This window comes from Cryptococcus depauperatus, chromosome 3 (genome assembly GCF_001720195.1).
Source record: "Cryptococcus depauperatus CBS 7841 chromosome 3, complete sequence".
Classification (NCBI taxonomy): Eukaryota; Fungi; Basidiomycota; class Tremellomycetes; order Tremellales; family Cryptococcaceae; genus Cryptococcus; species Cryptococcus depauperatus.
This window is the reverse complement of record NC_089470.1, coordinates 1,150,210-1,177,878: the sequence shown is the minus strand read 5'-3', so window position 1 is coordinate 1,177,878 and position 27,669 is coordinate 1,150,210. Positions and strand designations below refer to the sequence as shown.

The following is a 27,669-nucleotide window of genomic DNA, read 5'->3' as shown; positions in this document are numbered from 1 at the left end:
TAGAGTTTAACCAGGTTCTTCGGCGCATACATATAGACATTATTCATTGAGAGCCATCAGAGCAGAATAATCATGCACATTGGTGCAAGATTTCAACAAGATGAGTGAGATGAGAAAGTCACAGTCTGCATGCCAGTCATAAAGCCCTACGAAACACACTCATTTTGAAGACATTTAAAGAGATAAACTCGAGGATAATTGCAACAAAGAAAAAAACTATGTTGACAGTTTAGCTGTAATCCTCAGAGGTGAACAAAAAAAACTATAGACATACCTTCCAAGTTGTTTGTATGCATTTATCTACTCCGAATCTCTCCAGTAGGGAATAATAATTGCAATGACTAAGAGATCTAGGCTTCCACCTCTTTGGGTGCAACAGCCTCCTTCTCGCCCTCAGCTTTGTCGCTTTTGCCCCATTCCGCAAGCACTCGGAGAGCTTCGTCAACTTTTTCTTGTAGCGCATGAGCAGACTCGACAAGATGGAGAAGCTCGGCATTGTCCATCTCAAGGAGCATACCGGTGATTTTACCAGCAAGTTCTGGCTGAGTCTCGAAAATCAGAGGGTAGAGGGCCTCGCCCAGCATTTGCTTCTGGTCAGCAGGGGGGGCCCTAGCCAAGGTCTGAGCATCAAGTCGGCCAGGTTGGGGAGCAACAACAGCGGGCTGCTCATGAGGTCGGACAGGCATCTGACCACCACGGGGCATTGAACCGGCGGGAAGTCCTTGAGGGGCAGCAACTGGGCTAGGGCCGCCAGCTCGGGAACCGTTGCCATTAGAGCCCGAAGGAGGAGCCCGACCACCAGAACCAGGTCGGACATGGTAGCCAGGACCACCAGGGTAAGCGCCTTGAGGAGGCATGCCGTAAGGCGGAATACCAGGAATGGGCTGACCATTGGGATTGTATCGAGGTCGGGACTGCATCATGTTCTGGGGACCGCCGGGGTAGCCCATCATGGGACCACGGACGGGGGGCATACCAGGCATAGGTTGCCCATATCCGGGCATGGGAGGGTAACCATACATGGGCTGACTCATGTAGCCTTGAACGCCAGCGAAACCACCGCCATACTGCATCCTTTGTTGACTTCGTTGAGCAAGCTGAGACTCTAAAGCCTGTCGACGAACATCCTTGCGCTGGGCGAGAGCGACGTAGAGAGGTTTAGTACCAATCATCTTTCCATTCATCTCAGAGACAGCCTTGGTAGCCTCGTCGGGAGAGGAGTAGCAGACAAAGCCAAAGCCCCGAGAAACGCCATTGTCGTCCTTCATGACCTTGGAGGAAGTGATAGTACCAAAAGACTCAAATTCAGCGCGAAGACGATCGTCATCCCACTCGTCTATGATGTGTTAGTTGAATTTCCAATTTGACAATATACTCACCGTCAAGATTCTTAACATAAAGATTGACACCAGCACTCTTGGCTTCATTTTCAAGTCTCTTCTCCTCGTGGCTTTTCTTGAGCTCAGCTTCTCGCTCAGCCTTAGTTTGAGCCCTCCCAGCATAAAGTTTTTTGCCCTTGACCTCCTTGTCATTGAGCTCATCAACACATTCCCTGGCAGATGTGTGGTCTTCGAAGTTGACAAACCCGAAACCCTTGGAGACACCACTGTCATCCCTGGAAAGAGCAACAGATATGGTGGGACCGAAAGGTTTGACCAATTCCTCAAACTCGGCATCAGTAACCTCAAGATCAACGTTCTTGATGTAGACGTTGGTAAACTGAGCGCGAAGCTCTTCAATCTTGGAAAGACGGTCTTTTTTTCCGACGTGGTGGCCGACAAAAACTTTTTTATCATTAAGAAGCATACCATTGACGGCTTTGATGGCAGCATCGGCAGCCTCACCAGTGGAATAGTGAACAAAGCTATACTTTGAGTATCAGTAAAATACAAAATTCCGCCTGCAAATGCACTTACGCAAAACCGCGGCTTTTGCCGGTCTCATCCGTACCAACCTTGCAGGAGAGAATATCACCAAAAGCCGCAAAAGTGTCATGAAGAGCTTTGTTGTCAATGCTCTGGTCAAGATTCTTGATAAAGATGTTTCCTTGGCCAGTCTTCCTCAAGGCAGGGTCTCGCTGAGACCACATAATTCGACAAGGTCGACCTTTGATGAGAGAGTAATTGAGGTGCTCCAAAGCACGCTCACCATCGGCAGCGTTGAGATAGTTGACATAGGCGTATCCGAGAGATCGTCGAGTGACTGCGTCACGACAAACACGAATACTGCATTTCTTTGATCAGCAACGAGCGCATGCAGGGCGCTACCCGATGCATTTATCAACTCACGATGCGACAGGTCCAATCATGTTGAAGATCTCAAAAAGCATGGCCTCAGTAACGGCTGGGTCAAGTTCACCAACATAAAGGGAAGCCGAAGGAGAGTTGCCTCCAACAGGAGCTGGGGAAGTAGCGCCTTCAGCAGAAGCAGTTGAAGCTGCAAGAGCAGGAGCAGGAGCGGTAGGCTTCTCAACGGCCGGGACAGGAGAAGTAGCAGTCTCGTCAGACATTGTACTTGATTATTTTTTGTAATTTTTTTTTTTTCAGGCGTTATTGGTGGGATCGTCCACGTAAATTGGTAGAGTGTGCGTTTACGTAGGGTTTTTTGAAGGCTTAGAATGCAAGTTGTCAGCGGTAAAAAGTCACAGAAGGAAATCATATCACCTTTTATAGACTGATTGTTCTCTTCTCTAGACAAATAAAAGAAGACAGTAAAGTTGAAAAAAAAAAAAGAAAAAAGAAAGAAAGAAAAAGCTCGCAATTTTCTGCGCCGAGGACAAAAGAACTGCACAAACAGCCACAGCTAATTATGTAAAATGCCGAGCCATTATATCGGCATTATCGGCATGTGGCGTTCAATGTTGCAACTTGAATTCTCTCCACATTTACATCTATTACTTTTACAGCATTTTGATCAAATCGAACAATAGTATGCTAACTTGTTTATAGCTCAAGGATTTAAAGATTTCATGCAGGAACAAATGGCTATTCGAACAGTGCTCTACCTCTGGGTTTTGGGTTCCCTGGCCTCTATGGGCAAAGTCTTTGCTAACAACTCATCCATGATTGATATCACGTCGCTGTCAATCAAGTTCACCGTGAAGCATGCTACAAAGCTCAGCTTTTGAATCAGAGTAATTGAACTTACAAAGTGGAGGCTCAATCTTTGATGCCAGCTTATTAATAACTTCCAGGCGGTGCTTGGTAATCCACTAATTAATTTTCAGCATTCTCCTTGAATAATTGACCACAACAGGTACATTCTCACCTTCCTGGTCAGATCCCTTGTATTGGGCCTTTCTTCCTTGGGCAAATTATCAAACTTTGCGCTCATCACCCAAAGGCTCGCTTCAATGACATAGTTCTTATCCTCAGTGTCTAGGAAGTCGTCCCCGGGTAAGTCGATGAGCCTGCATGCTGCAGTAGGAATAGGGTTGTTGGCAAAGTGTTCAGCTAGAGGCTGAAGGTCAAAGACATGAGGGAAAGTTTTAGGAATATGTTCTTCTTGGCAATTCACTCAGCGCTCTCTTCATTCGAGGTGTTGTATCTTACTTACCGTTGAGTTCAGTCGTCATCTCTATTTCTCTCACAGTCGATGATACTGGAGAAGGGCCCGCAACACATTCAAGTCACAGTTATGAACGGATAGATGACTTGCAATATAGAATATATCTCCTTTCATACTTGACCAACAAAGGACTGATTCTTTATTCCATACACTCAAGCACCCTTCTCAAAACGTTGCTCTAACCCTGTATCGTGGGTGGCAGCTTAACTGAGTCTGATAACAAAATCGCAATGGGTAGGTCCAGTCTAAAATTCTTGGCATTTTGGCTTATATTTTGACATCAACAGGGGTATACTACTCGGTGAGTTCTCAAGTCGAAGATAGCTAATCCAATAAGAGACATATCCGACCAATAGCAGCAGAGTTGTGTCCGCATTGTGGAGCTTGTAAGACTATCGCTTGGTTGTTATGTCTTGGGTACTCACAAGCTATATACATAGCATTTGTTCAAGCTGGCGTCACATCAAGGACATTGCACTTTTGCGGTGTGCCCATCTGTCCGCTCAAGCCTGATCATGATGTCACCTGCTGGAGTTGTGGATGGCAACTCGTAGATTGTAAGCGAAACTTTACGTGGATAGAATCTGACCGTTAGATCCCACCACTAGGAACCGATACTATCCGTGAGTCATTTTATGTTCATCCAGTCCAGTTCAGAATTTCATTGTGAGCTAACATTTACTTTTGCTCAGTGGCCGTCGCAATCCTCTATCTATAGCGACAAGTCGATGGTCTGGTCGCACAGGCGAATGGGATTGTCGAGAACGTTGGACATGTCATCTAGGACCTCGGCGCAGATGGATGCAGCGAAGAAGATGGTGGATATAAGTTACATGATATTGCATATAGCATTCTTGATAGTTTTGCATTCGCTTCTTTTTGCTTTTCATTTATATATTGCTTAGATCTTGATAGCACCAAAATATTCTGCCAACCGTTTATACACATCTTGATACTGTTTGGCATTCTCAAAATCCTTCAAGTTGGCACGAGCAGCAGCCCAACCGTGATGCACCGTGTCATACAAATGATAGTCACATTTGTCAGCAAAAGGTTTAGACTTGATGAGCTCTTCAATTTCCTTGACAATATCTTTAGGCTCATCCTGCTGATCGTTATGATAACTTCTCATAAATCCATGAGAGCGACTTACCTGGCTGGGGTAGAAAGCTAGTTTGGCAGAGAGCTTCTCGCCATCATTTTTTGCAATCATTGCAGGATGAACAACAGCACCAGCTTCAAAAGGTGTGTTCTCATCAAGAGAAAGAAGCGTCATTTTACCGCCTGCACTCCAGTTGATCAGCCAGCAGACCAAAAGAGTAAAAAATGTAATCTTACCCCAACAGTAGCCCATAATGGAAACTTTTACGAAACTCTTCTTCAAGTCTTTGGCGAAATCTATGATTTCAGGCAATCTGTCTTCAAGCTTCGCACTATTTCAATATAAGCTGTGGCCATGTGTTTACCATCGAGGCATACGTTGTAGCGAGAAACTCTTGTAGAAGCTTCTTATCCCCATCTTTGTCAGCGGGAAAAGGGTGGCCCTTGAAAACATCTGGCATAAGGACTCGGGTAGGAAGAGTAGCTGAGAGGTGGGACGTTAAAAGATCAGATCCCTGGATAGTGGCATCCCTTCCTGAATGTCAGTAGATGAGAATACAAACCAGCCGTTGTAGTTACCAGAAGCCAAAAATATCATAAATAACCACCAACGCGTGTTTAGCACCTTCTGGCCCAGTCTGATATGATAAGTAATTGTTTTCATTTGCTGAGCATGTTGCAACCTTACCACATAGACCTTTTCGTATGATTCAACAGATTTATACTCGCCCTTTGGTTGGTAGCCAAAAGGCTTTGATACTGGATGAGAAACTTTGGGCTTGGTGTGGTTGCTGTTAGATTGAGGGGGGCAGCATTCTGAATCTATAATGTTGAACTTGTTAGCATTTACCCTATTATAGACTTAAAAAGAATCACTTGTGGACATGGCGTTTGAGATATATCTACAACTTGAAATGGTTTATTAGAAAGATAAAGCTTTCGCAAAAAGTATTTGGTACAACTTCAATGTGATGACGTCGTCATGGATATACGGCAAAGTGGAGGCCATCTTACTTTTGTAGTATAATTCGTAAAGTAGAAAAAAGTATCATCATAAGATGGTATCATAAAAGACAGCAACATAAGAGAACGTATACTCTATTGAGTACAGTCATCAATTATACAACATGCATGAGTTAATACTTGTCTTTTACTCAGATCCACATCATCAACTGATGCCTTGTGTAATCCTGTCCCGAAGCTAAATCCGACTCTGAACCTAAAGCTGGATAGAAGGGCACCATTGCATCTGATGAACCAAGAATCAAGGTGTCTGCGCAAGACGAATTTAGTATCAGCCAATTTCTTTCTGCAAAACAAAGCAACTTACTGTACATCCGCCAGTAAACTTCTCTTACTTTTCTAGCTGGATGGAACAAACCCTGCAAGACATATGACAAAACAAAACCTGACCCGAGACCCAATCTCATTGCCTCAATTGCGTCCATTACGCCTCCAATAACGTGTGGGCTTGTCTCAAAGATATTAGGCCAAACCAGATTCAATAAGTGGGTCAAAGCCTCCTCGTACCCAAGGCCAGCGACACCAATAGCAAGGTGTTTTACTATAGCACAAGCTGTCTGACGATGAACATGATCTCGATCGGTAAGAGCATCTTCCAGCAAACCCACTACAGAGTGGATATAATCTTTGGACATCTCGCCAACATATTCAAAGACGAAAGCAAGGGCTTTGAGGCAACCATTTCTGACGTTAAGTTCAGGGGTACGATACTCGTTTAGAATAGCGGGAATACACGTGAAAGGCCCGCAGGTTTCGGCAACGATGGCTACGATGTACCCATAAGTGACTCGGCCACCACTCATGATGCAGACCTACCAATAGCAACAGTACTACACACACGACTCTGTCTTTCTTGAACCTTCAAGTTGGTCAACAATACACTCAACACATCTTGTGGACCGATGGCCTTGGCGATATAGCCAAAGGAATTCACAGCTGCTCGTCGAATTGACCTCTTATGGGCTTTAAGCAGATCCAAAAGCTCGAAACAGATTCGCATCCATTCTTTTGCAGGAACGTACTCGGCACCTCGATCGGCAATACGACCAATTAGGTTAATGGTGGCTTCCTGGACCTTCTCGTGACGGTTTCGAAGAATAGGTGTCATCCGAGGTACTACGTAATTATTAGGCAAGACATACACGGTGAATGAAGATTGTCACGTACAGAGATCTTTGACTGGAGGATTCATCTCGGTCATGCCGACAACGTTGGCAATGGCTCCTTCGGCTGCTATCAAGCTAAAAAAAGATCAGTCCCTGATTTCAAGACAATCAAACTAGACCAACCTTCCCAAGGCATCTGGATACTCTTCGCCAAGTTGCTCGAAGATGACCACACCCAACTTGCTTAACAACATGTCTTCTTTGCAATTTTTGACGATAGGCGCCAGTTTGGTGGTTAAATCAGCCGCCAGCATACGAACCTTGGCAGACTTGTTCGTGAGTCGCCATAGAATCATTGAAACGATTTGTGGCAGGTAAGGTTTGACACGAGGACCTAGAGAATTGATAACTGTAGCAAAGCCATCAAGCATGACTGTATCTTCAAAAGTCTGTTCCTGAAAGGAATAAATGATACCGTCAATCAACAACTGTTCCATTCGCTCATCAATATCGGCGGTTCCGATGTTGGCGATCACTTTGGTGATTGTCTCCATGACCATCTTTCGGAAAGGCTCGCTCTCATCTTTGAGATCATTTACCGTCCTGCCTACAATCTCTGCTACCCCTGCCTTGTTAGCAAGCTCTACTGTAGTCTCCACAAGCTGTTTATAATTTCTTTTGTCGAGTGCCATACGCCGAACCCAGAAAGCTTTGAAAAACTCGGGGAGCACTTCGTCCTTGATATATGTTGGGGTAACACCTTCTGTGGAGGCACATTGCTTGATAACTTGTAGCACGATTCTACGCATTTCTTCATCTGACGTTTGAAATTCTCGTATAAGAATAGGCATACATTCTCGAACGTAATACCCAGCGTACTCGGGATCCATTAGAGGTATGATGTAACCGATAGCTTTAAGGAAAGCTGCAAGTGTCTTACCTCGGTGCTGTCGAATACCAAGCCACAGAGGCTTCAGGACATTGTCAAAAGATTCAATACCATAAGGAGCCGCAGACTCAGCAAGAGCAGCCAACGCAAGAGCAGTCATCGTTCGGACCTTCTGTTGTTCATCCTTGAGACCATCGGCGATAGCATCAACTAGTTGACGCAGATGTGGGAGAATAGCGCAGCCCATCATAATAGCAATTTGCTGAATGATACGAATACCAGTATGCCTTGCCTGCCAGGACTTTTTGGATCGGCAAACAGCACGAAGAAATGGAAGTAAAGCTGGAATGCCAAGGGCAGATGCAACGACAGAGAATGCACGAGCAGTGGTGTTACGGACGTATTCGTCGACATGGTCTATATCAGGACGCATGGTAGAAATCATGTGAGCTAGCCCGGCGGCCTTAGCAAGATTTGAAATGATTTCCCGTCCTTCGACTCGAGCATAGTAATCTTCGTCAATAAGAAGAGGTTCGATAACGACCAAAATTTTGTGTACATATGGACGAACGAGATCGTCTAGTTTGTAAAGGACACGGTCAATGACTTTCACAAGAAGATGTCGTTCTTGGTCCTCGAGAGTACGCTCCATCAACAGAGGAAGAATTTTGTCAAAAAGGGGGCCTGCACCAAATTCTCGAGCTCGGTCTGTGATCTGTCGAAGGGCAGTTTTTCGTACTGGAGGAGTACCGTTTTTTATCTTGAGCAACAGACGCATGATTTTGCGTTCTTTGAGCTCTTCAAGAGTATACTCGTTATCGTTTTCTTCGCCTCCACCTTCACCCAAAACTTTGGCAAAGTATTGAGTGTCCTCAGGCTTGAGAAATTGTAATGTTCCAATACCCTCAATTTCTGTCTGCTCCGTTGTACCTTGCACACCACCGGCAGCAGCCCTAGCTCTAGCGGCATCCTCATCAGACTGCTGCATGAATCCCATTTCTGAAGACTGAGCAACCATTTTGCGCACAGTAGGAGCTGGAACATAATCATCTGGCACAGGTACTATCATATAACCTTCTTCTTTCCCCGGAAGCAAAGAATCAAGCTCATCATCTGTCATACGACGATATCTCTTGTCTTCGACCAAAAGTGTTCGAGATAAACCGAGTGGAGCAGAGCTTGCATTTTGAGGTGTTTGGGCAGGTGTCTGGTCCCATCGAGAACGTTTTTTCTCAGGAACTTCTGTGGGAGTCTGGTCCCAACGAGAGCGTTTTTTTGGTGCAGGCGTCTCTTCTTGAGGCTCTTCTTTGACTTCCTCCTTGATTTCGGGAACATCCCATCTTTGCTTCTTACGGGGTGGGGTTTCGCCACCAGCTTCGGTTCTAGGCGGAGTTCGATCATCTGCAGTAACAAGCTTATGGCCCCTTTCATCTTCATTATCAATACGTCGGGGGGGAGTTTTATCGCCATCTTCCATCTTCACCTTTTCCTGTGTCTCCTTTTCCATTTTTTCTTTGAACTTTCTCACTCGCTCTTCTTCCTTTTCAAGATTAACTCGTCGCATTCTGTCTTCATAGCTCTCATCTTCCCCTTCTCCTGTGCCGTCTGTTCTGTCAAATCGACGAAGTTGGTAATCACTCTGCCTAGCAGCCACTTGCTTTACACGCGCCCTGTCCTGAAAAGCATCTGGGGTATCATCTTGCTCGTTGTGTTCCTCGTGCTCGTCAAGAACCTCCTGTGGGGCTGTATACGACTGCAGCTGCGGGTAGTCAGACATAGCTGCGAATGTGTCTCTTTCTGGAGACAGCGAGTCAAAGAAGTAGTTTAGAAAAGAGCTGAAGGCAGAATGGCAATACAATTCGACAGTCAATATATTTACGTAAGACGTGGTCAAGTCCGCCTTACTCATTGCCACACTCTTGGAATGGTCAAATTCACAAATCTCCGAAAACTCCGATGTGGTGAGGGCGAAATTGTGCCAAATTCATCTTTGTCCAATTTCTTCAACCCTCAAAAAAGAGTCGTGAGTGTTTTGTATCTTTTGCAGTATCTCATTGGACTCACAAGTACTAGATCATGGCCAGCATCAACTCCAAGATCTTGCGATCTGCCAACGCCCCACAGACTCCTCCCTCCGAAATCGAGCAGCAAATTGCTCAGGCTCTTCTTGACCTTGAGGCTAATGTCCCCGAACTCAAGTCTGAGCTTCGACAGCTCGCTTTCTCTTCTGCCAAGGAGGTCGACGTTAAAGGCGGCAGGAAGGCAGTCGTGATCTTCGTGCCTGTGCCGATGGTCAAGGCCTTCCACAAGGTCCAGCAGAGGTAAGTCTGGACAGCAAGGACGGAGGATGACAAGGATGGAAATTTGAAACACTTGCCAAGTATGGTCGGGGTAGACGGAGGGACTCTTTAGGCCCACCTCCCCTAGGCAGCTTGGCTTGTGCGAATTGTGGATGAGAGCGCGGCTTCGAAACAAGATTGGAATGCTGACCTCATGATCCCTTCCATTATTATTTCTATCTTCCATATATCTACTTGTAGACTCACGCGCGAGCTTGAGAAAAAGCTTTCCGACAAGTACATTGTCTTCCTTTCCCAAAGACGCGTCCTTCCTAAGCCCTCCCGAAACTCTTCTGCACCTCAGAAGCAGAAGCGACCCAGATCCCGTACTCTCAGCGCCGTCCACGAGAAGATTCTTGAGGAGCTTGTGTACCCCTCTGAAATTGTTGGCAAGAGAACCAGGATTGCTCAGGATGGTGGCAAGTTGATCAGAGTGTAGGTTAATTGTATCTAAGCCTCTATCGTCGTGTCTTAACAAAATCGCAGTTACCTAGACTCCAAAGACCAAAACAACCTTGAGTATAAGCTTGACACTTTTTCTTCTGTCTATCGAAGTCTCGCTGGCAAGGACGTCGTTTTTGAGTATGCTTGCCTTCATTGACTTGTACTCAAGCTTCTACTGACTAAAATTTGCAGGTTCCCTGTCGTTGCTCAAGAGTAGATGTAGACGCTGGCGTTGAGTTGGCATGCATTGTGACATCAGGGTATTTATCGTGTCCATCCTTTCATTTTTGAATTTTGTCGCAGGTTGGTTGGTCTTCCTTTGGCGACAAGAGTAGAGATTGCTGTTGCATATCCTACCACTGTTTCTTTTAACTCATTTTGAATCGAACGTATAGTTGCAGCATAAGTCACTACTGATATATAATGGCCAAGGACAAGGACGAGAAAAAGAAGAAGGTGACCTTTGGGCCATTTGAACAAGTCCTATTTGCACTAGTTGTAATGGGACTTGGTTAGTTACCATTTATCTACGATTCATCTTGGACAGCTATTCACTGATTTCTCGCAGCTTCTCACCCCTCATTTCCATATTCTCCCTTTGCAACTTCCACTGGTCCAGATGGTTCACAAACCATGAGTCCCTTGCCCTTTCTTTCGCCGCCCTTCATCATGATAATCATCGTAGCCTACCTTGGGTACTACATTCTTCGCCGACAAGAAGCTGAACGTGACCGTCTTCAAGCACTCGTGGCAAAGGCCAAACCCAAGTCCTCCTCCTCTTCCTCTTCTTCTCAAAAGCCGCTTTCATCTGCTGACGTCAGGGATGGCAAGATGGCAGTTCCTTCTAACAAACGAGTCGGCGATCCTACACCCAAGCAAGTGTCAGGCTCATCGAGCAGTAGAAATGATCCATCTAGCACAAGCTTCAGGAAAAATTATTTTATGACTATGCAAGGTCCTGGTAGGCCTGCTCTTGTACCATTCCAGGATGGGTTGCGGCCGAAAAAAGGAGAAGCGGAAGGGACAATGTGGTGGGATAACGTCCCAGATGGTATATTTCTTTTTTTATCGACTATGAAGAGATAGATCCTGACAATAGCTCGTTGCTAGATGCGAAAGATCTCATGGCTCCACCAATAGACAAGAGCAAGCTCAAGGCAAGTCTCAAGAATCCTTGGCAAACGGAAATGCTTAAAAAAGATATACAACTGCTCAAAATTGCCAAAACACAAAAAGAGGAAGAAGAGTATGTCTTCTGATGAGCCTCTTTCGCTTGTTTTTGACCAAGGCATCTCGGCTAACAATACAACCATAGACGGTATGCAAAAGTTGCCAACCTTCTTCAAACAATGCTCGGTTTTCTCCTCTGTGCAGCCGATATGCGTCTCGGAGTTATGCTTATCGTCTTTTTCCTATGGAAACATTTTACCTCACTTCACTCTGAGCAATTAGCTGGAGAAGAGGATGCAATTGAAAAAGAAAAGAGGGAAATAATTGAAAAGATTAGAGGGGCTAGGAAATCTGGAATGAACAGACAAGAAGTAATGAGCTTGCAAAATGACCTGGAGAGGCTTAGTTAGCTGGCTTCTCGTTTTTCTAACTGACGCCATATCTTTGCTGTATATTCCTACAAAAAGCGTTTGCGTGTTGTCTGCGTATCTCAGTAACATATAGAAAAATGAAACTTCCTTGCTTTGGCAATGCATGTGAAGAAAAGGCTATGAGGCTTATTTGGTCGCCTTTGAGAACGAGTTATCATTGCTTGAATACAATTAATACGTTTGAAGTTTAAAGATTCGTTTCATTGTAAATGTTGTATTTTGAAGCGCCGTCTCACAAACGCTATTTCCTACCGCCATCATCAAAATGAAATCAACGTCAACACATTGCTGACTAAATACGCAATTTCTCTGAGTGTTCTACAATGATCAAATCGTCTCAAATGGTTTTAAATCGATCTAAGTTTCCGATGGGACTTGTTCTATAAAATATCTTGTCCATTCTTGACTCTGACTCTAGAGGCGTTAAGCTCATTCGTCAAAGAAGTGCTGCAAGGGCTGACTTGTTGCTAACATGGAATGTGTAGTTATCTGATGGAATGTGTCGCGAAAAAGTAAAGAGAAACTGACGGTCTATATTGATACAGCTAGTTCAGCAGGTGTTGCGAACGTGACTGCAAGAGTAAACTGCATGGGGATGCAGTCCCTGTATTGGTTGTTGCTGGGCTAAATGCGCTGGCAAAGCTCATACCTAGCATAATCGGCGGCCACATAGAAATGAACATCGAAGATTAAGGCCAACCCAGCTACAGAGTTAGGGCAAACGCTATCAGCGGCCTAGTATTCAGGCAGTACTCAAAATTTGAGAATAGTCGGCTCTTACTGTGCTAGTAATCAGCAAAATGGTGCTAAAAAGTGGCAGACTGTACAATCAGCTGAATGATTGATGACAAGAACTGTAATGAGTCGACAGTGGGTGAGAAGTGACTACACTATAAGTCAGTCAGTCTGCTCTACTTTTGGTTTAGATGCTTTGTGGTCAAATGTTGTAAGCTTGCTCATAAAGCTCTAGATTATCATGTTAATTAACCTTGTTCATTGTGCCAGGAAGGAAAAAGAAACAAGAATGAGATCATGAGAGTTTCTTACTCCAAGAACCTATAGTAAATCCTAGAAATTGCTCTGTGATTGAAAAAAGAAAAATATAAGAGATGAGCATGCAGCTGTAGAAGAGATCGAAGAGAATCATACAGATGCAATGATAGAGCGTACAAGATACGTGAGGACTTTTGTCGCGACCAGAGGATGGTGATTGACGAGATTGCCTAGACAGCTGACACGTTCATGTCTTGGTAAGTGACAAGTCTGAATGTCACAGCTGTTTCGATACAACTACTATGTGTCAATGCTCATATCCCTGTCGATGAAGCTGAATTATCTTGAAACAGCCACAAGACAACGTAAGTTAATAAACTTGATATACGATATGCTACGCTGTTCATGAACTGTAGTTTACAAGACTTCCTTCAAACTAGCTTGACCCGAGCCTCGTTTTGAAGGTTGCGGCATATTTGGACCAGGTTTCCATCCAATCTGTCAACAAATCAGCATATGTTTAGCCGGTGTTTGATCGTACAAGGAAGATAATTGAGAATGTAGCCGGAATGCTACCGTCATGGTTCCCATACAAGGCTATGTTTATCAGCACCTTGTGTTGGATCGACCAAAAGCGGAATGTTTATTCACTGTGATAGATACTGCTCGCTGCTATCAAGACATCTCTTCCGATCATAGCTTTTCTTCCCAGAATGGCATTGGATTCGCCCATGTTTCGAAGATCAGCCATCAACTCCCAGATTGAAGGGTAGTTGATTGTCATGTCTTCAACATCTACTGTCACAGATGTGAATCCTGCACGATTCAGCAAGGAAGGAGCGTCCGTAGGGTCTGTAGTATATGGTCAGAACTTGGTATATGAGAATACAGCCAACATACTAATCATGGGAGAAATACGATTAGCGATGCCCCCCTTCCTCTCTTGTTCCGCCAACTGCATCGAAGTGCTAGACCATAAGTCAAACGTTGTTCGCAGCGACATGACGTTACAACATACCGAAGCTCAAACAAAGTATCACCGCCAAAGACTGCTGCCACAAACACTCCATCAGGCTTCAATAGGTGTTTCACCTGAGTCAACCCGCCTTGTCGACGTGAGCCATCCCAACACCCATAGCCTTAAGAAAAGATCACATACCGACAATATCTCCCACCCACTGCAATCCGCCTGATGAAACAACTGCCTCAACATTATCCTTGAGTGGCACAATCTCGGGATGGGCGAGTAAGTCAGATACAGACGCCTGAATTCTGGTTGGAGGTGTCGCAAAGAAAGAATCATCATCTCTATGCAGCGCCTCTCCTACCTCAACATGAGCGGCCATCTGATAGACAACAAGGTAAAGACTGACGATTCGATTCGACCATCCACCACTGCTTGCAACCTTTTCCTTCTTCCTGTGGATTTGTCGACAATGGATCAGACAAGACATCTTGTAGTATTTGAGTCAGTTGCCCAGCATGAGATGATATTTCCATGATGGATGAAGGTGGGACTCTCAAATCCTACCCTTTGTAAGTCGTTTTCGTTCACAAACCGACTTGGCCTACCTCTATCCTCTCTGCCAGTCTCTCTGATATTTCTTCTCTGAGATAATCAACCACTCTCAAGCTGTCTTCCACATCTGGTTGAATCCCAGCTTCATGAGCTGAATCATAGTTGTCTGACTGGCCTTGGAATTGGCGGAGACGAATAATGGCTCGGGAACGCTGAGCATCTTTGGAAGCCTCGTCGAATACTTGGTATGGGGTTGCTGAGCGAGGGATGCTTGCGTTGAGTGTTGCGAATGTACGTCTCGTCGAGCGAAAGAGACGTTTAGAAACGAAATGGATAGTTGTACACATAGTAAATGGATATGAAAAAACACAATTCAAAAACCTCCACTTGATCAGACGCCACATTTCGCTGCAAAACTTTGCAGCCACAAATAATGACACAACCAAAGCAAATAATGGTGGCAGAGACAAACGCATCCATCTCTTGTAAAAGTACAAAAACCACTCTACTCCTTGGCCTCCACGTGCTCGATCTGGTGGATACCTTGCCTCTTCTCGGCGAGCCTGTTTGCCTTCCTCTCTCGCATGGCCTTGTTCTTGATACGACGGGCCTCCTGCTGCTCGGCAAGGTGCTTGGTACGGAGTTTCTCGGCCTTCTCCTTGTGTATGTGTTCCATCAAAACTCGCTTGTTCTTGAATCGGTTACCTTTGGATTCGAGGTAGAGAGTGTGGTACCTAGACAGAAAAGTTAGCAAATTGGTCCCTTGTCCCAACTTGATCCGACGCACATGTGCTTGTCAATCTTGCCCGCCTCTCTGTACTTTTTCAACAGCCTCCTCAAAACCCTCATCCTTCGAAGCCACTGGATCTTAGTAGGCATACGAGCCTCGGCGGTACCCTTTCTTTTACCGAAACCGGTGTGTCGACCGGCTCGTTTGGCGGCGGCGTGCTCCCTAGCACGGGCACGAGAGTGAATAACAGTAGGCTTGATGATACTACAATTCGTATTAGAATGTCCCTTCACATCCTCCAGCACCTACATGTGACCATCCTTGAGGAGCTTCCTGACACCGGATCGAGAGTTGGCCTGTCCAATCTCTGCAGCCTCCTGAGGGTCAAGCCAAACTTGATGTGGTTAGCATCAATATCTTATCCTCGTGGCCACCGCCACTCACTCTTCCTCTTGCCAACGCCCGCAATGGAGGATGCCAAACGCTTCTGGGTCGAGAGCTTGACCATTTTTTCTGCGAAATTCGAGTGGTCTTGATGGTTGAGGGGAGAAATTTCGGCGCAAAGTCCAATCAACCGAGCTCCTTGCGGAATCAAATGACGGCGTCGCGTGATGGAAGGCAATGCCGTGGGTGGCGTATCTGGTTCCGTTCAACTGTCACCTTCCTTCGGAGATAAAACACGATGACCTTGTCCGACAGCATCGACGGTGCCTGAGGCAAAATGTTAGAGGTGGAGGTTATGGTTGTTTTAACATTGCTTATTCTATCTGCATTTTATTTTGATTTCCATTTTATCCTTTTCTTCTTTGAGATTTTAGTCGCTCCTCTGGCTTTACATGCAAGAGGAGTCTCCTATACCCTGACTAGCTCTCACTCGGTACTGTTTTGCTTTTGATCAGTCGAATCTTTATCTTCTCGGTTCTTAGGTGTTATCAACTTGATATGTCTGCAACATGTCGTCGTTTCTATAAGACCTATGTTCTCAGAAGAAAAATAGCAGCAGTATTTCTTGGAAAAGGTAAAGTTTATCTGGGAAATCCATTTTCACTCACAGGTCACTCAAGGGCGAATTGTAACACCTGGTTTGCATCGGATGATTTGACCTCGATCTCATAAGGATACCGTTTGAACTCAATGCGTTTGCATTGTGTGTAATCGATCTTCTCTGTTGAGTGTTACCAACCCTCATAGTCTATACACAGCTAAGGATGTTTTGTCAGGATTCTGCATTGGTTCTCAAGCTTTGGACTGAAAGCCTTGGGACGAGAGGTAGCTTGAGCAAAATGTGTCTAACTGGAATAGACGAAGACAGCTATCAAGATTCATTCTTTGGGGAACTACCAATCACAATTCCTTCCTTATATCTTCTTTGCTCAAATTCCTTCGCCAGGTTCTAGTTCAACCAACTATACTATTTCTGAGCCATACACAGTATGCTGCATTCTTATATCCTTTCCTTATAAATGATCCTGACAGACTTACAATTTTACTCGTCGACGTGTTGTTGTGAATTTATTTGAAGCCAAAAGACAATAGACCGGAATCCCTGCGTTTTGCAGCAAACCAAAATTCGAGTGCCGCTGTGCATAACCGGGTCCCCAATGTCGTCCTAATTTCTTCAGTTTTGGGAGACCTACCCAAAGAAGAAGTCAACTCGTTGATGCCAGATACATTGAGGTAGGATATTGAAAATTACAGCATAAAGAATTGTTGAAGCATGTGAAGACCATAGTCAAATGAAAAAGCAAGGAAGCCTGTGGGAGAAATACGGGTAAGCGAAAAGAACAAGTGTTCAGAATTGGTACGATTTGCCTGAGCAAATATATGAAATTTCGCCAATGACTATCAGATCGGAAACCTTGTCAGGAATATGAATAGAACCAACGATACAAGAATCATTGATGAACCGGCTGCCATGATGCCTCCTCAAGTTTTCGAATTGTGGACCGCAACTGGATCAGATGGGATGCAAGAGCTTTTACCATTTATGGATAAAAACTCAAATGGAGAGACAGAGGAAAAGATCCGTCTAGCCTCGGAGCGAAGAACATTTGATTCAAGTACAAATCAGAAAGAGACGATGAAGTTCTGGTCGAGTTTATTTATGGTTTTATACGTTTGAGCTGAATGGATACTGCAAGATTCTTTGAGGAAATACAGGATGGAAGCAAGGATTTGTGATCTTCGAGTTGAGTGTTGTAATATTTCCCGTCCGCTGTTATGATTCCCTTGTCGAGATCAGCCCAGAGCTCGAGAGTTTGATTCAGATATAGAGTCACCAAAAGAGAAATCATGAACAGCGCATCTTGTCACCGCCAACAAGAGTGTTGGCTTGACTATTCTTGCATTTGGTAGCGCAAAAAATTGATAGCAAGACTAATACTTCTACCGTTTCTCTTTGTCATTCATAGAGTATTCTTCGTTATCCTGTTGTTATCGAACGAGTCCTTGTGAATTAAGATTGTTGTAAATGCCTCAGCACACTACACTGCGACTGGTAAAGACGGTCGATAAGTCCGTCAACGAAGAACACTAAAGGGCAAAGACATGGATATATATAGATGAACCGTAGAATACTTTTACCTTGGATACTTCATTTCTATGCATACAACCAGTACTAGTTTTGCTGTATCAAGAACTTCATCCATATATACTATTTCTACATAGGATTTATCAACAATAACTCTGTGAGGCACTCCTGTGCTTACAATTGTGGTCTTTGGTAGACTATACTAGTGGGAGATGGTGTTTTTGGGCTATTCGTACTACCACGTCCAAGGTGGCTGGTTATCACTACACTGAGATGATATAATGTGTACGATGACCAAAATATATTCTGGAAGAACCAAATTGATAAGAAACTCTCTCACAAGCTCAGTTTCTGAGCTTGTGATGATTACGAGTATATGCAAAAGCTTGCTGTCAAAGTTATTGTACCTGTTTGCGAGCGTAATGTTGTTGGCTCAAATTGCGCCATGTTGAAGGCTTGGTAGAGATTTTGCAGTGATACTTCGGGATTTGGAGACCTGGTTTGAAAGCATGTATCAGTACCTGGCTGATCTGTACAATGTAGTCACAATTTGACGCCAAAATTTACCTTGTGGTTGTTTTACTTCCCTGTACGATAGCTGATAAAAGCAAAGACGTAATGATATCTTGATGGAGATCTAGATTCTGGTCGACTATTGTATCGTACTTGTTCGATTATATCATTGATCAACTGAAGAATGAGAGTGAAATCAGTTCAGTAAAAAAGTTGTATACATATCCTACAATACAAACCACCAAGTTTAGATTAATTTTTGTTTTTCCACTTGTAGATCAGTCAGTTATTTCGAGCATTGTTTCCATAGCAATATGCTTACCATTCCTGTCAACCCATGATAAGCCACTTTTACTCCACCACTCCTCCAATCTTTCCATCCTATTCCAAAAACCCATGGGCTAAAACGTCCGTGTCTATTAGTGCCAAGTTTGAGGTGTAAAGACTCCACGTAAGATATGAGTCTTTGTATGGCCTTTTGTGGGGCATGCCATGCTTCCTCCTGTAATATTCTATAAAGAGTTTAAGTCTTTTGGCTTTTGTACTGGCGAAGAAGTCTTACATGATGTCTCCAACTCTAACAGGTCCTCGCAGAGCGCGAAGATCGTTGGGAGTGACGCCGTATTGTATCAACAAATATCTGAATACAGCATCCGTACTTATCAAAATGGTCAATCCAAGCCTCATTGTAGCAGTACCATCTCAAGACTCACAACGGTCCAGGCCCAGTCAGTTCAAGCTTAGAAGCAAAGTCAATAAGGCTTCGTAGTATTTGTAAACATTGATATGCTTACAGGACCCAAGTGCTGGTAATTGTCCGTTTCCACTAACTGTGCAATAGTGGCTACAGTATCCATCATGATGGGGTGAAAAGGCTTTGCCTGCAATCTATTAGTTACAAAAAGACTGGAAGAGAAACCAAACACACCACGAGTAAATTTTGAACCATCTCTATACTTCGAGGATAGCAACAACGAGGCCAACTCCTTTTCAATCGAAACCAAGTCCATTGTCTCCACATCTTGAGGGTCCGCCCAATCTGACTGTCCCATTCTATAGCAACGACCATTGATATCTCCGGGTTGAGAATAGAGGATGGGTCGGGGGAAGATAGCGCGTAAACGGGCGCTCGACCGATCAATCCCGGGTAGGGAGGAGTATTCGTTTTGTTGTCAAAGAAGCGAGGATCAATCCTAGGAGGGCGAGTATTTAGGGGCACTTTTGGGAGCGTTGCAGCATGCAAGAGATTTCTGAGTGTCTCAATGTCTGGATGTAGGATAGACGGTGCATGCACGCCCCAAACATAGGGATGAGAGATAGGCTGAGACGTGTTATTCAAACAAGAACTGATCGCAAAAGAGGCACCAACCATAGTATCCGAATCAGAATAGATACCGCCTTCCACAAACATGGAGACGTATCTAATCACAATAAACATCTTAACAGCAAATGACGGGATCAACATACCGAAAAAGGTCAGCCCTCAATACACCTTGCTGTAACTTTCCCCATAACCTTCCCCATTTACCTTGACCCATTACACCGCGAGCAAGGCTCTCTCCCGTCCAGCTGGACATGAGCTTATCTAATCCGTCATCGTCCAACACTTGTACCTCCCAATCTTGCCCTTCCCTAGCAGGCTTGAGGAAATCTACTTCTCTCTCAACAGATAAGTGATTGGCGATGGAAGGCGAAAGAGGTAGTGGCAGTAGCTGTCCCCATAGCTCAAAGCCCTTTTTAACACCATGTATGCCAGAGGGATGAGTAGACCATATCTTTGCTGGGAAGTTTCCGTTCTGATGCTTGGCGGGCAGATGCTTGAGGAGGTTTTTGAGAGCATTGCGTCCACCCGTAAGAATGTGAGCGGGTCCGTCTTGCAAATAAATGTCAACAAATTTTTTCAATCTCCCATGATAAACATCAAGATCTGTATCATAATTTGTTGTGCCATCCGGAAGACTTTCTGGCGCTGTCAATCTCTTCGTAGTGGCTGTACTGTTGAATCTTTTGGCGGCCAATAGTAGCAGCCTAGTTCGCTCATAGTGATCAACAAGCTCAGGCAATTGGGCATCCTCCAGCCTCTGTCTGACGGCGCCATTGATGAGAAGCAATGGATGTGAAGCTTGACTGGAAGGAAAAGAAAAGTAGAAGAAAAGGACGAAAAAGATGAGAAGAAGCTCTGCTGGAGTGTTTCTGAGGAAATTTCGTGAGATATAGATAGGGATACGGGCCATATTCGCCCTCTGAATAAAAGACAATGTTGGCAAAGATGAAAAGTCAAATGAAAGAAAATTTCAACACTAGAAAATCATATAAACGCATTGTGGCGGTTGCAAACAGCCTCCCGCAACTGGAAAGTCTAACCCGTTTTGACATTTAAGCATGTATAAGATAATTAACTATGACGAATGCATCAGGAAGAAATGACAATACCAGAAAAAAGGAGAGAAATGACAGGAAACCCTGCACTATCCTGACCAGCAGATGCTTTTTAAACTCTCAAAATGATCATGACTCTTCTACAGCGCGTTCAGTCTCAACTTCTGTTGTGCCTTCTGATGACTTTGGCTTCTTCTTGGGTTTCGTCGTTTCGTCTTCTGTTTTCCGTTTTGCTTTGGGTTTAGATTTCGACGGAGTCGGAGAGTTTTCATCCTGTACACGTCGTTGTCAACCAGCTGTTATAAACATTGAATGGGATTGTCCTTACTACCATCTTCCGGTGTATATCCATAAGTTTAGAATAATTGACGCCTTGTCTTGGCCAGAAAAAGGATGCAAATCTGCCTTGGAATCAGCTTCTTGTGCCACTCATGCGACAAGTAATTTGTTTACGCACACCCAACAATGTTTTCGCCATTTGGCTGCACTCTGGCCCTCTGATGCCTTTTCCGCCACTACCTCGTCTATACGAGCGCCAATTCCAACAAGACATTCTTTGAGAGCGACAATCTTCTCTTCTCGGCTGAGGTTATCAGTGCCGGATTTGAGCTTTTTCTATGTTGACATATTATCAATGACTTGCGCTATGTCAAAAAAGATATGAAAAACTCACAAGGTGCTTCTTGGCGGGCCGTAGCAATTCTTTGACAGCATCTTCATCCATAGATTCATAGCTCGATTCATCCTCTGAATCTGTATATTCAGGGGTTTTTCTTCTCTTTCCTCTACTCAAGTCCTTGCTGGAACTGGTTACTGAAGGACTGGACTTCTTGAAAGATCCAGTAACGGTGGATAGCGATGAGTTCGCAAAACCAAAACCCTCCTTCGCAGGCATAGTGGCAATAACCTGTTGCTGCTCAACAAGCATCCGGCGGTTCTCTTCATACTCTCGAACAATACCGCCTATATATTAATCAGAACTAGAGAAGGAAATATGGAGAGACGAAGACTTACAAAGATAATCCCCACGTCGTACAAGGTGAACAGGTTGGGGAACACCAACTTTAGGCGTGCTTGGGTCAGCTTTGGTACCCTTTGAGTCTTCAAAAAAAATCTTTTTTTTGAGATGAAGTGTAGGATCCTATATTATATCAACACCATGATATCAGACCAAAAAGAGATTTTGAATCACATTAGCAATTGCTTCCCAGCTGTTGAATCCATGTCTCCATATACCAATCAATAAATTCGAATCATCTTCTGATGTCCACTCTACTGTCCAATTCAGTGTCGGCTTCAAATTGTCATGAGGTATTCGGTAGTGCGTGATATCCTCTACTCTTTTAAAATGCTCTACCAGCGCTTTGAGTTCATAATATCTCGCAACCACAGTTTCAGCGTTGATGGAAGGTACACCTTTGTAAGTGAAGAGAATGGCCTTCTGCCGGAAGGAAGAAGTAATAAGTTCCCCTCGTTCTTGAAGATCATGAAGATGAGTTTTGTGAGCCGAAATGGCTTCTTCAGCTTGCGTGATTATATCTTCACAAGTTTGAATAATGACAACTCGATTCTTGTTTTCTAACTTGGCTTCCTTGACAATTGGCTCATATCTAGATCGAATGTCTCCCCACTTCTGAATTCCTCGAATCAAAACTCGTAAATCACGATCCTTCAGCTCCAATGCTCGTTGAGCTGGTGTTTTTTTCGTAAGGACGGGCGTTTTTGTTTTCTTTTCAGATGGTGAGCCAGGACGGCTTGATTTTTCATCATCAAAATCCATATCTTGGTAAGTTCCTGGTGCCTTTGCAGCTGCCCTTTTTCTGGAGCCTGCAGCAATCATCTCTGCAGTCTGAGCATCTTTCTCTTCCTCTGCTCTTGCCCGCTCATTCTCAGGAATAATCTCGTCCCAAGATAAATCATCCACATCAGCCTTGACATCCTGAATGGCGGCAAATTGGGCTAAGAAACCTTCTCCCCCTAGGGACGTTCCACCAGGCTGAGCAGCAGACTCTGAGTCAAATGCATCAGCACTGTTGAGAATATCGTCCAAGTTCATCTCGTCGAGTTTCTTGTTTTGGGCGTTGTCGTCAGTTTTGAACATATTTCGAGCACCAAATTTGAGGATAGCGGAAAGTTCTTCTTTGGATAGGTCGACATTTTTCTCTTTAGGAGTAGAGGCACCATTGATGTGTGCTCCAGTGGTATCCATTTTATTGATAACTAGAATAGGTCAGTCTGTGGAAAACGCATATATAGTAATATAGCTTGAACTGACTGGCATATTCCAACAGCATCTTCCGCATGGCTCGCTCCAATATATCTTCCTCAATTGTTCCCTTTGTCACCAATCTAAAGATACTGACGTGTCTTTGCTGTCCAATTCGATGAGCTCGCGCCATAGCCTGCAAGTCGTTTTGAGGGTTATAATCGGACTTTGACAGCATGAGTTTATTTTTACAGAATGGCATAGTATCGGCAGTCACTCACGTCAAAGATTATGACAGTATCAGCCGTCTCCAAATTGATGCCCAAGCCGCCGGCACGAGTGGACAAAAGAAATGCAAAATCTGGTGATCCAGGAGCATTAAAGTGCTCAATCGACTTTTTCCTCACATCTGAGGGTACAGTTCCATCCAATCGCTGATGCAAATATCCTCTGCCCAACATGTAATCAGAAATGATATCAAGCAAGCGAACCATCTGAGAAAAGATGAGGACACGGTGGCCATCGGCCTTCAGTCGAGTGAGAAGCATATCTAAACAAACCATCTTTCCTGAGTTCATGACAAGTCCTCGCAGAACCTCAGTTGTGGGTTTGCTTCGATCTTCGGCACCATCAAAAAGATATGGATGATTACTGGGCAATAGAGTCAATACATAGCCCTCGGATCAAGCTATTACCCACGAAGCTTTCTTGAGTTCCATTGCGACATTCATGAGACTGACTTGTTGAGTTCCGCCTTTGCTCAGAACCGCAAAGTTCTTCGTCAGGATGTCTAGTCCGTTAGTTCATGGGCAATCACTAGCCAAATTTGTCGCAAATAGACTTACTTTTGTAATAGTGAGTCTGCATAGCTGACATTTCCACCCGTAGGATGCGCTCAGACTTGGTCGGTAATTCTTTGACGACGTCTTTTTTGAGCCTCCTCAGCATCAGTGTCCCCAGCTTGTCGTGTAAATCTTTAATTTTGGCACCCTGATCTTCACTAGCGTCATTCAAGTCAAAATCGTTGGCAAGCTGAAATTTCTCAGGCATGAGAAAGTGCATGAGCGCAAGCAGTTCTATTTCAATGTTAATCTTTTTTGCTCAAATGAACGTAACAACTGGAAATACCTTTGACATTATTTTGAAGGGGTGTACCCGTGATAAGTAATCTCGAAGCGGACCAAAAACTTTTCAAGGCCTCATAAAGTTGAGACTCGTGGTTTTTGAGCCGATGTGCCTATCGCCGTCTATCAGTAATTTCTTATTGAGAATGGAAGGAAAATCACTTCATCTACCGCCAGACACTGCCACTTGATCTGTTGCAGATCCTGTCTATCTTTCAAAATAAACTCGTATGTGGTAAGAAGCACGTTGAACTTGAGTTTTTTCACTGGCCCAAATTCGAAATGTCTTATCACTTCTCTTGACTTGGCTGAGCCCATATAGCAGATGACATTGAGATCAGGAGCCCATGTTTTGAATTGCGCTTGCCAAGCTGTGATAGTAGAAAGAGGAACAACCACGAGAAATGGTCCGTATTGTTGTTGAACGTGGAAGAGGTAGGACAGAAAAGAGACGGATTGAACTGTCTTTCCAAGACCCATCTAAGTATCGCATTGTCAGCGAAATCTATATGTTGCTCGAAAACAGCCGCAATTCACTTCATCGGCAAGGATACCGTTTTCACCTTGGCTCCAAACATAAGCTAGCCAGTTAAGGCCGGTGACCTGGAAGGGTTTCAAGGCGCCACCAGATGCAAGGTATGGTGGATTCTCTGAAATTTTATGGTATGCAGGTCTGTTGTGGATGCCGTAATTGATCGAGTTTGCAGGAGTTGTTGTTTTCGCTTGGCGCTGATGAAAGTCTTCAATAGCCTCCTTAGCGCCTTGGCAGTCCAAAATTTCCTCGTAGGTCTCCCATGTGCAATCGGAATATTGAAGATTCATCCACTTGATGAAGAACAGGGTGATCCTCCCTTCTGGCCGTTTTTCTTCCTTTTCGTCCAAGACTCTTTCTACAATTTTGAAGCTTTCTTGCAACTCTCTAATCCTCTCTTTATCAATCTCGTACTGCTCGAGATCTTCAGATGTCGGCTTCCAGATAGCGTCAGGGGCGGGATCATGGTACTTCTGGTCAATAGTCCAAACTTTGGTGATGTAGTTTTCAACTTTTTTGAAGCCTTTATAAGATTTGAGGAAAGAATAAGTTTCATCAGTGTTGTGCATATGAGAGTAATCTTTCCATTTGATATGAAATCGCTGAATACATGTCAGTAGTGGCCACGCGAATTGATGTCACGTACAAGGTTAACCTGAGGATTATCTTTAGGATCGTCCTTGTGGTTCTCGTCTCTATAATGATACATTACTTGGTCGACTTCATCTAATTGGTTGGCTGGTAGTCGTTGTCAGAATGAATCCATCAGCCATGCTTGTGGACTTACTTCCAATAGTCTCTGCTGCTGTATAATAGTGATCGGTAGCGGCTCTCTCGTCTTCACTCTCAAGTCCATAATCTACATTTGCTTCATTATACGTGACAACTTTTTTGGCAGCGCCGCGCCTGAAGGCGTCACTTTCAGAATACGGTGTACCAGATGCAGTGCGTGGTCCCGTGGTACCACTCTTGGAAGATGACTTCTTTCTATTAGACTTTGTACCATAGTCTTCGTCTGAAGATTCATCTTGTAACTTGCGCATAGGGAAAGCACCTGCAGCTGTAATCATTTTAGCACGAATAACAAAGATTATAGTCGAACATTGGACCTACGCTTTTTGATTTTGATAAGTTTCTTTTCTACTACGCTGATTCTTGACTTTTTTGGCTTTTTCCTCTTGGAGCCGAAACTGGGGTCATCATAGTAGTCGTCCTCATTCTCACCCACTCCCACACCTTCGTCCTCATCGTCTTCTTCATCCTCATAAGTAAAATCGTCTTGTTCAATCTCCTCCTCTCCCTCATTTTCGTCCTGCTCGCCATATTGTCTGTCTCTGGACCCATCTTCTTCCATGTCGGTAAGTTCCTCTGAGCCAGAATCAAAAGTTATAGCAGGACAAGGCTGCTGAGGCATTCTGAGGGTAATTCTGGGTGTGGCAGTTGATCCTGATGGCGGCTACGTCGCGTGTCAGAGATGTCAATCATCAATATAACACTATCACCCACGGGCAGAGACTCGTCAGACTCGGTCTCGTCCACGTCTGGTTCCGACGATGCATTGTTCTTCAATGTAAGCATGGACGCTGGAAGGTGCAACTGGCTTGGGGGAGACATGGAGGAAGATTGTGACTGATTTAAAAGTAACAGAGCGGGATCCATCTACGATGGCTCTCTGACAATGAGTATGAGTTGGCAAACTGAACATAGGCTGTCAGTATAATTCACAGGTCCACGAGGAGACAAAAAACGGAAGGCCAGCGCGATGGTGAAAGGCTGAGAATGGGCGGCTATAGGTGTAGTTTTCGCAACGTATCTTGAATTTTTCCTGCTACGTTCTTTTGCTGTTGCTTTTCGACCGCATGAGCGAAAGAACGAAATCAAGATATCAGAATTGAAGCGAAGATGGCGGATGGGTGTGTGTCTCATGGAAACACGGTCCTGCAACTCCTCACCCTGTCGCTGCTCCCGATTTTTCTGCCGCATCCGCCCTCCTCGCCATCACCAACGCTGTCACCCTCAAGCGAGCCACAAACCCGTTCCAAGCAACTCAACGCTCACCTCTTTGCACGACTGGACGGATGGTGACCTCTTTCAGTGGCTCTTTGCTCTGTGTGTCGCCACCGCCAGCGCTTCTGTTGCTTGCGACCCTATTGCTGAAGAACACTCAAAGCTGAATGCAGTCGTCCGTATCTTTCAAGAAATGAGTGGCAAAAGTAAATTGAAAAGGTAAAAGGTATAGTGAGAATGATAGACAATATCGTCGCTGACAAGTTGGTCCGTGCGCGGGCGACGTTCCCGGCGTCGTCCACACCACTCTCAATGCTCTAAACGACACACGGCGACGACCGCCTTAAAAATTATTAATTATTAATTATTAAAAAAAATTCAAAGATTACAGTAACAAGTCTTGGCTTTGGATGTATGACAGGTTTTGACATAGGACTGGAGATCCGTCTAGGCCACAGCTATGAGAGATAGTCGGGTGTGGACGTTTGCTTATAGGAGGCTCAACAAGGGATTGGAGAGGCAATCACTCAAGGTTCGTAGCTACCAGTGGGAGTTATGGATCCTGTTAATCCTTGCCTTAGGCATACATCACTCAAGAGCTTGCGGTAACATGTCTACCAGTCTTGTCGTGACTCTTGCTACCAACATAGCCTTATCTGCAGCTACCTATGAGCAAAACACTTGCCTGGACTAGCGTTTATAGCAACGGCTATCCGACAGACCAAGTCCTACGTGTCATTGTAGTTCTTTCAAGAGGATCATTAGGATTAAAGCCATTCTACTACGCTTACTGTTTCTGATATATCCTGCAGTGGTCAACGAATGCGTTTGCAGCCTCCATGAGCTACATTCGATGGCGATAAGCTTACGGACGGGCATGAAGCAACATGCTGTTCCAAGTATTCAAAAAAAATTTCCTGTTGAACATATGGACTCGAGCTACATGACAAGATGGATGGCCAGCATTATACCCATCATACATTCGTGCTGCCATATCTCTAGCGGACTCAACAAAGACTACGGTCGAGAACAGATCCTAGCCTTTTCAAAAGTCAAACCGTTTTCG

General features: G+C 44.5%; 11 protein-coding genes across 11 annotated transcripts; 4 read left to right on the top strand and 7 right to left on the bottom strand.

Moving 5' to 3' along the window:
- Window positions 1–350: 350 nt before the first annotated feature.
- L203_102726 (polyadenylate-binding protein, cytoplasmic and nuclear) lies at window positions 351–2,509 on the bottom strand (the record flags this gene model as incomplete). Its single annotated transcript, XM_066212146.1, has 4 exons — window positions 351–1,336; window positions 1,380–1,864; window positions 1,917–2,225; window positions 2,289–2,509. The coding sequence occupies 4 exons, from the start codon at window positions 2,507–2,509 to the stop codon at window positions 351–353; spliced, it is 2,001 nt and encodes a 666-aa protein (XP_066068243.1).
- A 1,288-nt stretch (window positions 2,510–3,797) lies between these two features.
- L203_102725 (uncharacterized protein) lies at window positions 3,798–4,395 on the top strand (the record flags this gene model as incomplete). Its single annotated transcript, XM_066212145.1, has 6 exons — window positions 3,798–3,801; window positions 3,855–3,868; window positions 3,924–3,953; window positions 4,008–4,117; window positions 4,176–4,190; window positions 4,260–4,395. 6 exons carry the CDS (start codon window positions 3,798–3,800, stop codon window positions 4,393–4,395), a joined length of 309 nt encoding a protein of 102 aa, XP_066068242.1.
- A 73-nt stretch (window positions 4,396–4,468) lies between these two features.
- L203_102724 (uncharacterized protein) lies at window positions 4,469–5,554 on the bottom strand (the record flags this gene model as incomplete). Its single annotated transcript, XM_066212144.1, has 7 exons — window positions 4,469–4,672; window positions 4,721–4,851; window positions 4,906–5,000; window positions 5,047–5,199; window positions 5,248–5,306; window positions 5,357–5,490; window positions 5,545–5,554. 7 exons carry the CDS (start codon window positions 5,552–5,554, stop codon window positions 4,469–4,471), a joined length of 786 nt encoding a protein of 261 aa, XP_066068241.1.
- Window positions 5,555–5,822: 268 nt separating this feature from the next.
- L203_102723 (uncharacterized protein) lies at window positions 5,823–9,463 on the bottom strand (the record flags this gene model as incomplete). Its single annotated transcript, XM_066212143.1, has 5 exons — window positions 5,823–5,941; window positions 5,999–6,457; window positions 6,508–6,807; window positions 6,859–6,932; window positions 6,981–9,463. The coding sequence occupies 5 exons, from the start codon at window positions 9,461–9,463 to the stop codon at window positions 5,823–5,825; spliced, it is 3,435 nt and encodes a 1,144-aa protein (XP_066068240.1).
- A 147-nt stretch (window positions 9,464–9,610) lies between these two features.
- L203_102722 (uncharacterized protein) lies at window positions 9,611–10,686 on the top strand (the record flags this gene model as incomplete). Its single annotated transcript, XM_066212142.1, has 5 exons — window positions 9,611–9,709; window positions 9,760–10,007; window positions 10,227–10,460; window positions 10,512–10,607; window positions 10,662–10,686. The coding sequence occupies 5 exons, from the start codon at window positions 9,611–9,613 to the stop codon at window positions 10,684–10,686; spliced, it is 702 nt and encodes a 233-aa protein (XP_066068239.1).
- A 206-nt stretch (window positions 10,687–10,892) lies between these two features.
- On the top strand, window positions 10,893–12,049 carry L203_102721 (uncharacterized protein; the record flags this gene model as incomplete). The annotated part of the gene is made up of 4 exons (XM_066212141.1): window positions 10,893–10,980; window positions 11,038–11,520; window positions 11,580–11,715; window positions 11,785–12,049. The coding sequence occupies 4 exons, from the start codon at window positions 10,893–10,895 to the stop codon at window positions 12,047–12,049; spliced, it is 972 nt and encodes a 323-aa protein (XP_066068238.1).
- Window positions 12,050–13,480: 1,431 nt separating this feature from the next.
- Window positions 13,481–14,929, bottom strand: L203_102720 (uncharacterized protein; the record flags this gene model as incomplete). The annotated part of the gene is made up of 8 exons (XM_066212140.1): window positions 13,481–13,561; window positions 13,605–13,660; window positions 13,715–13,915; window positions 13,964–14,031; window positions 14,082–14,169; window positions 14,223–14,387; window positions 14,437–14,590; window positions 14,636–14,929. The coding sequence occupies 8 exons, from the start codon at window positions 14,927–14,929 to the stop codon at window positions 13,481–13,483; spliced, it is 1,107 nt and encodes a 368-aa protein (XP_066068237.1).
- Window positions 14,930–15,087: 158 nt separating this feature from the next.
- L203_102719 (uncharacterized protein) lies at window positions 15,088–15,820 on the bottom strand (the record flags this gene model as incomplete). The annotated part of the gene is made up of 4 exons (XM_066212139.1): window positions 15,088–15,316; window positions 15,370–15,576; window positions 15,622–15,706; window positions 15,757–15,820. The coding sequence occupies 4 exons, from the start codon at window positions 15,818–15,820 to the stop codon at window positions 15,088–15,090; spliced, it is 585 nt and encodes a 194-aa protein (XP_066068236.1).
- Window positions 15,821–16,254: 434 nt separating this feature from the next.
- L203_102718 (uncharacterized protein) lies at window positions 16,255–17,434 on the top strand (the record flags this gene model as incomplete). The annotated part of the gene is made up of 6 exons (XM_066212138.1): window positions 16,255–16,330; window positions 16,377–16,394; window positions 16,703–16,743; window positions 16,835–16,989; window positions 17,062–17,113; window positions 17,162–17,434. 6 exons carry the CDS (start codon window positions 16,255–16,257, stop codon window positions 17,432–17,434), a joined length of 615 nt encoding a protein of 204 aa, XP_066068235.1.
- A 1,173-nt stretch (window positions 17,435–18,607) lies between these two features.
- L203_102717 (uncharacterized protein) lies at window positions 18,608–20,589 on the bottom strand (the record flags this gene model as incomplete). Its single annotated transcript, XM_066212137.1, has 8 exons — window positions 18,608–18,625; window positions 18,678–18,867; window positions 18,918–19,013; window positions 19,069–19,094; window positions 19,150–19,236; window positions 19,284–19,676; window positions 19,725–19,776; window positions 19,823–20,589. The coding sequence occupies 8 exons, from the start codon at window positions 20,587–20,589 to the stop codon at window positions 18,608–18,610; spliced, it is 1,629 nt and encodes a 542-aa protein (XP_066068234.1).
- Window positions 20,590–20,863: 274 nt separating this feature from the next.
- L203_102716 (uncharacterized protein) lies at window positions 20,864–26,255 on the bottom strand (the record flags this gene model as incomplete). Its single annotated transcript, XM_066212136.1, has 17 exons — window positions 20,864–21,007; window positions 21,063–21,135; window positions 21,192–21,349; window positions 21,408–21,697; window positions 21,749–21,875; window positions 21,927–22,954; window positions 23,010–23,166; window positions 23,222–23,591; window positions 23,640–23,730; window positions 23,786–24,016; window positions 24,069–24,177; window positions 24,227–24,544; window positions 24,602–25,198; window positions 25,243–25,334; window positions 25,384–25,656; window positions 25,710–26,052; window positions 26,103–26,255. 17 exons carry the CDS (start codon window positions 26,253–26,255, stop codon window positions 20,864–20,866), a joined length of 4,554 nt encoding a protein of 1,517 aa, XP_066068233.1.
- Window positions 26,256–27,669: the final 1,414 nt, after the last annotated feature.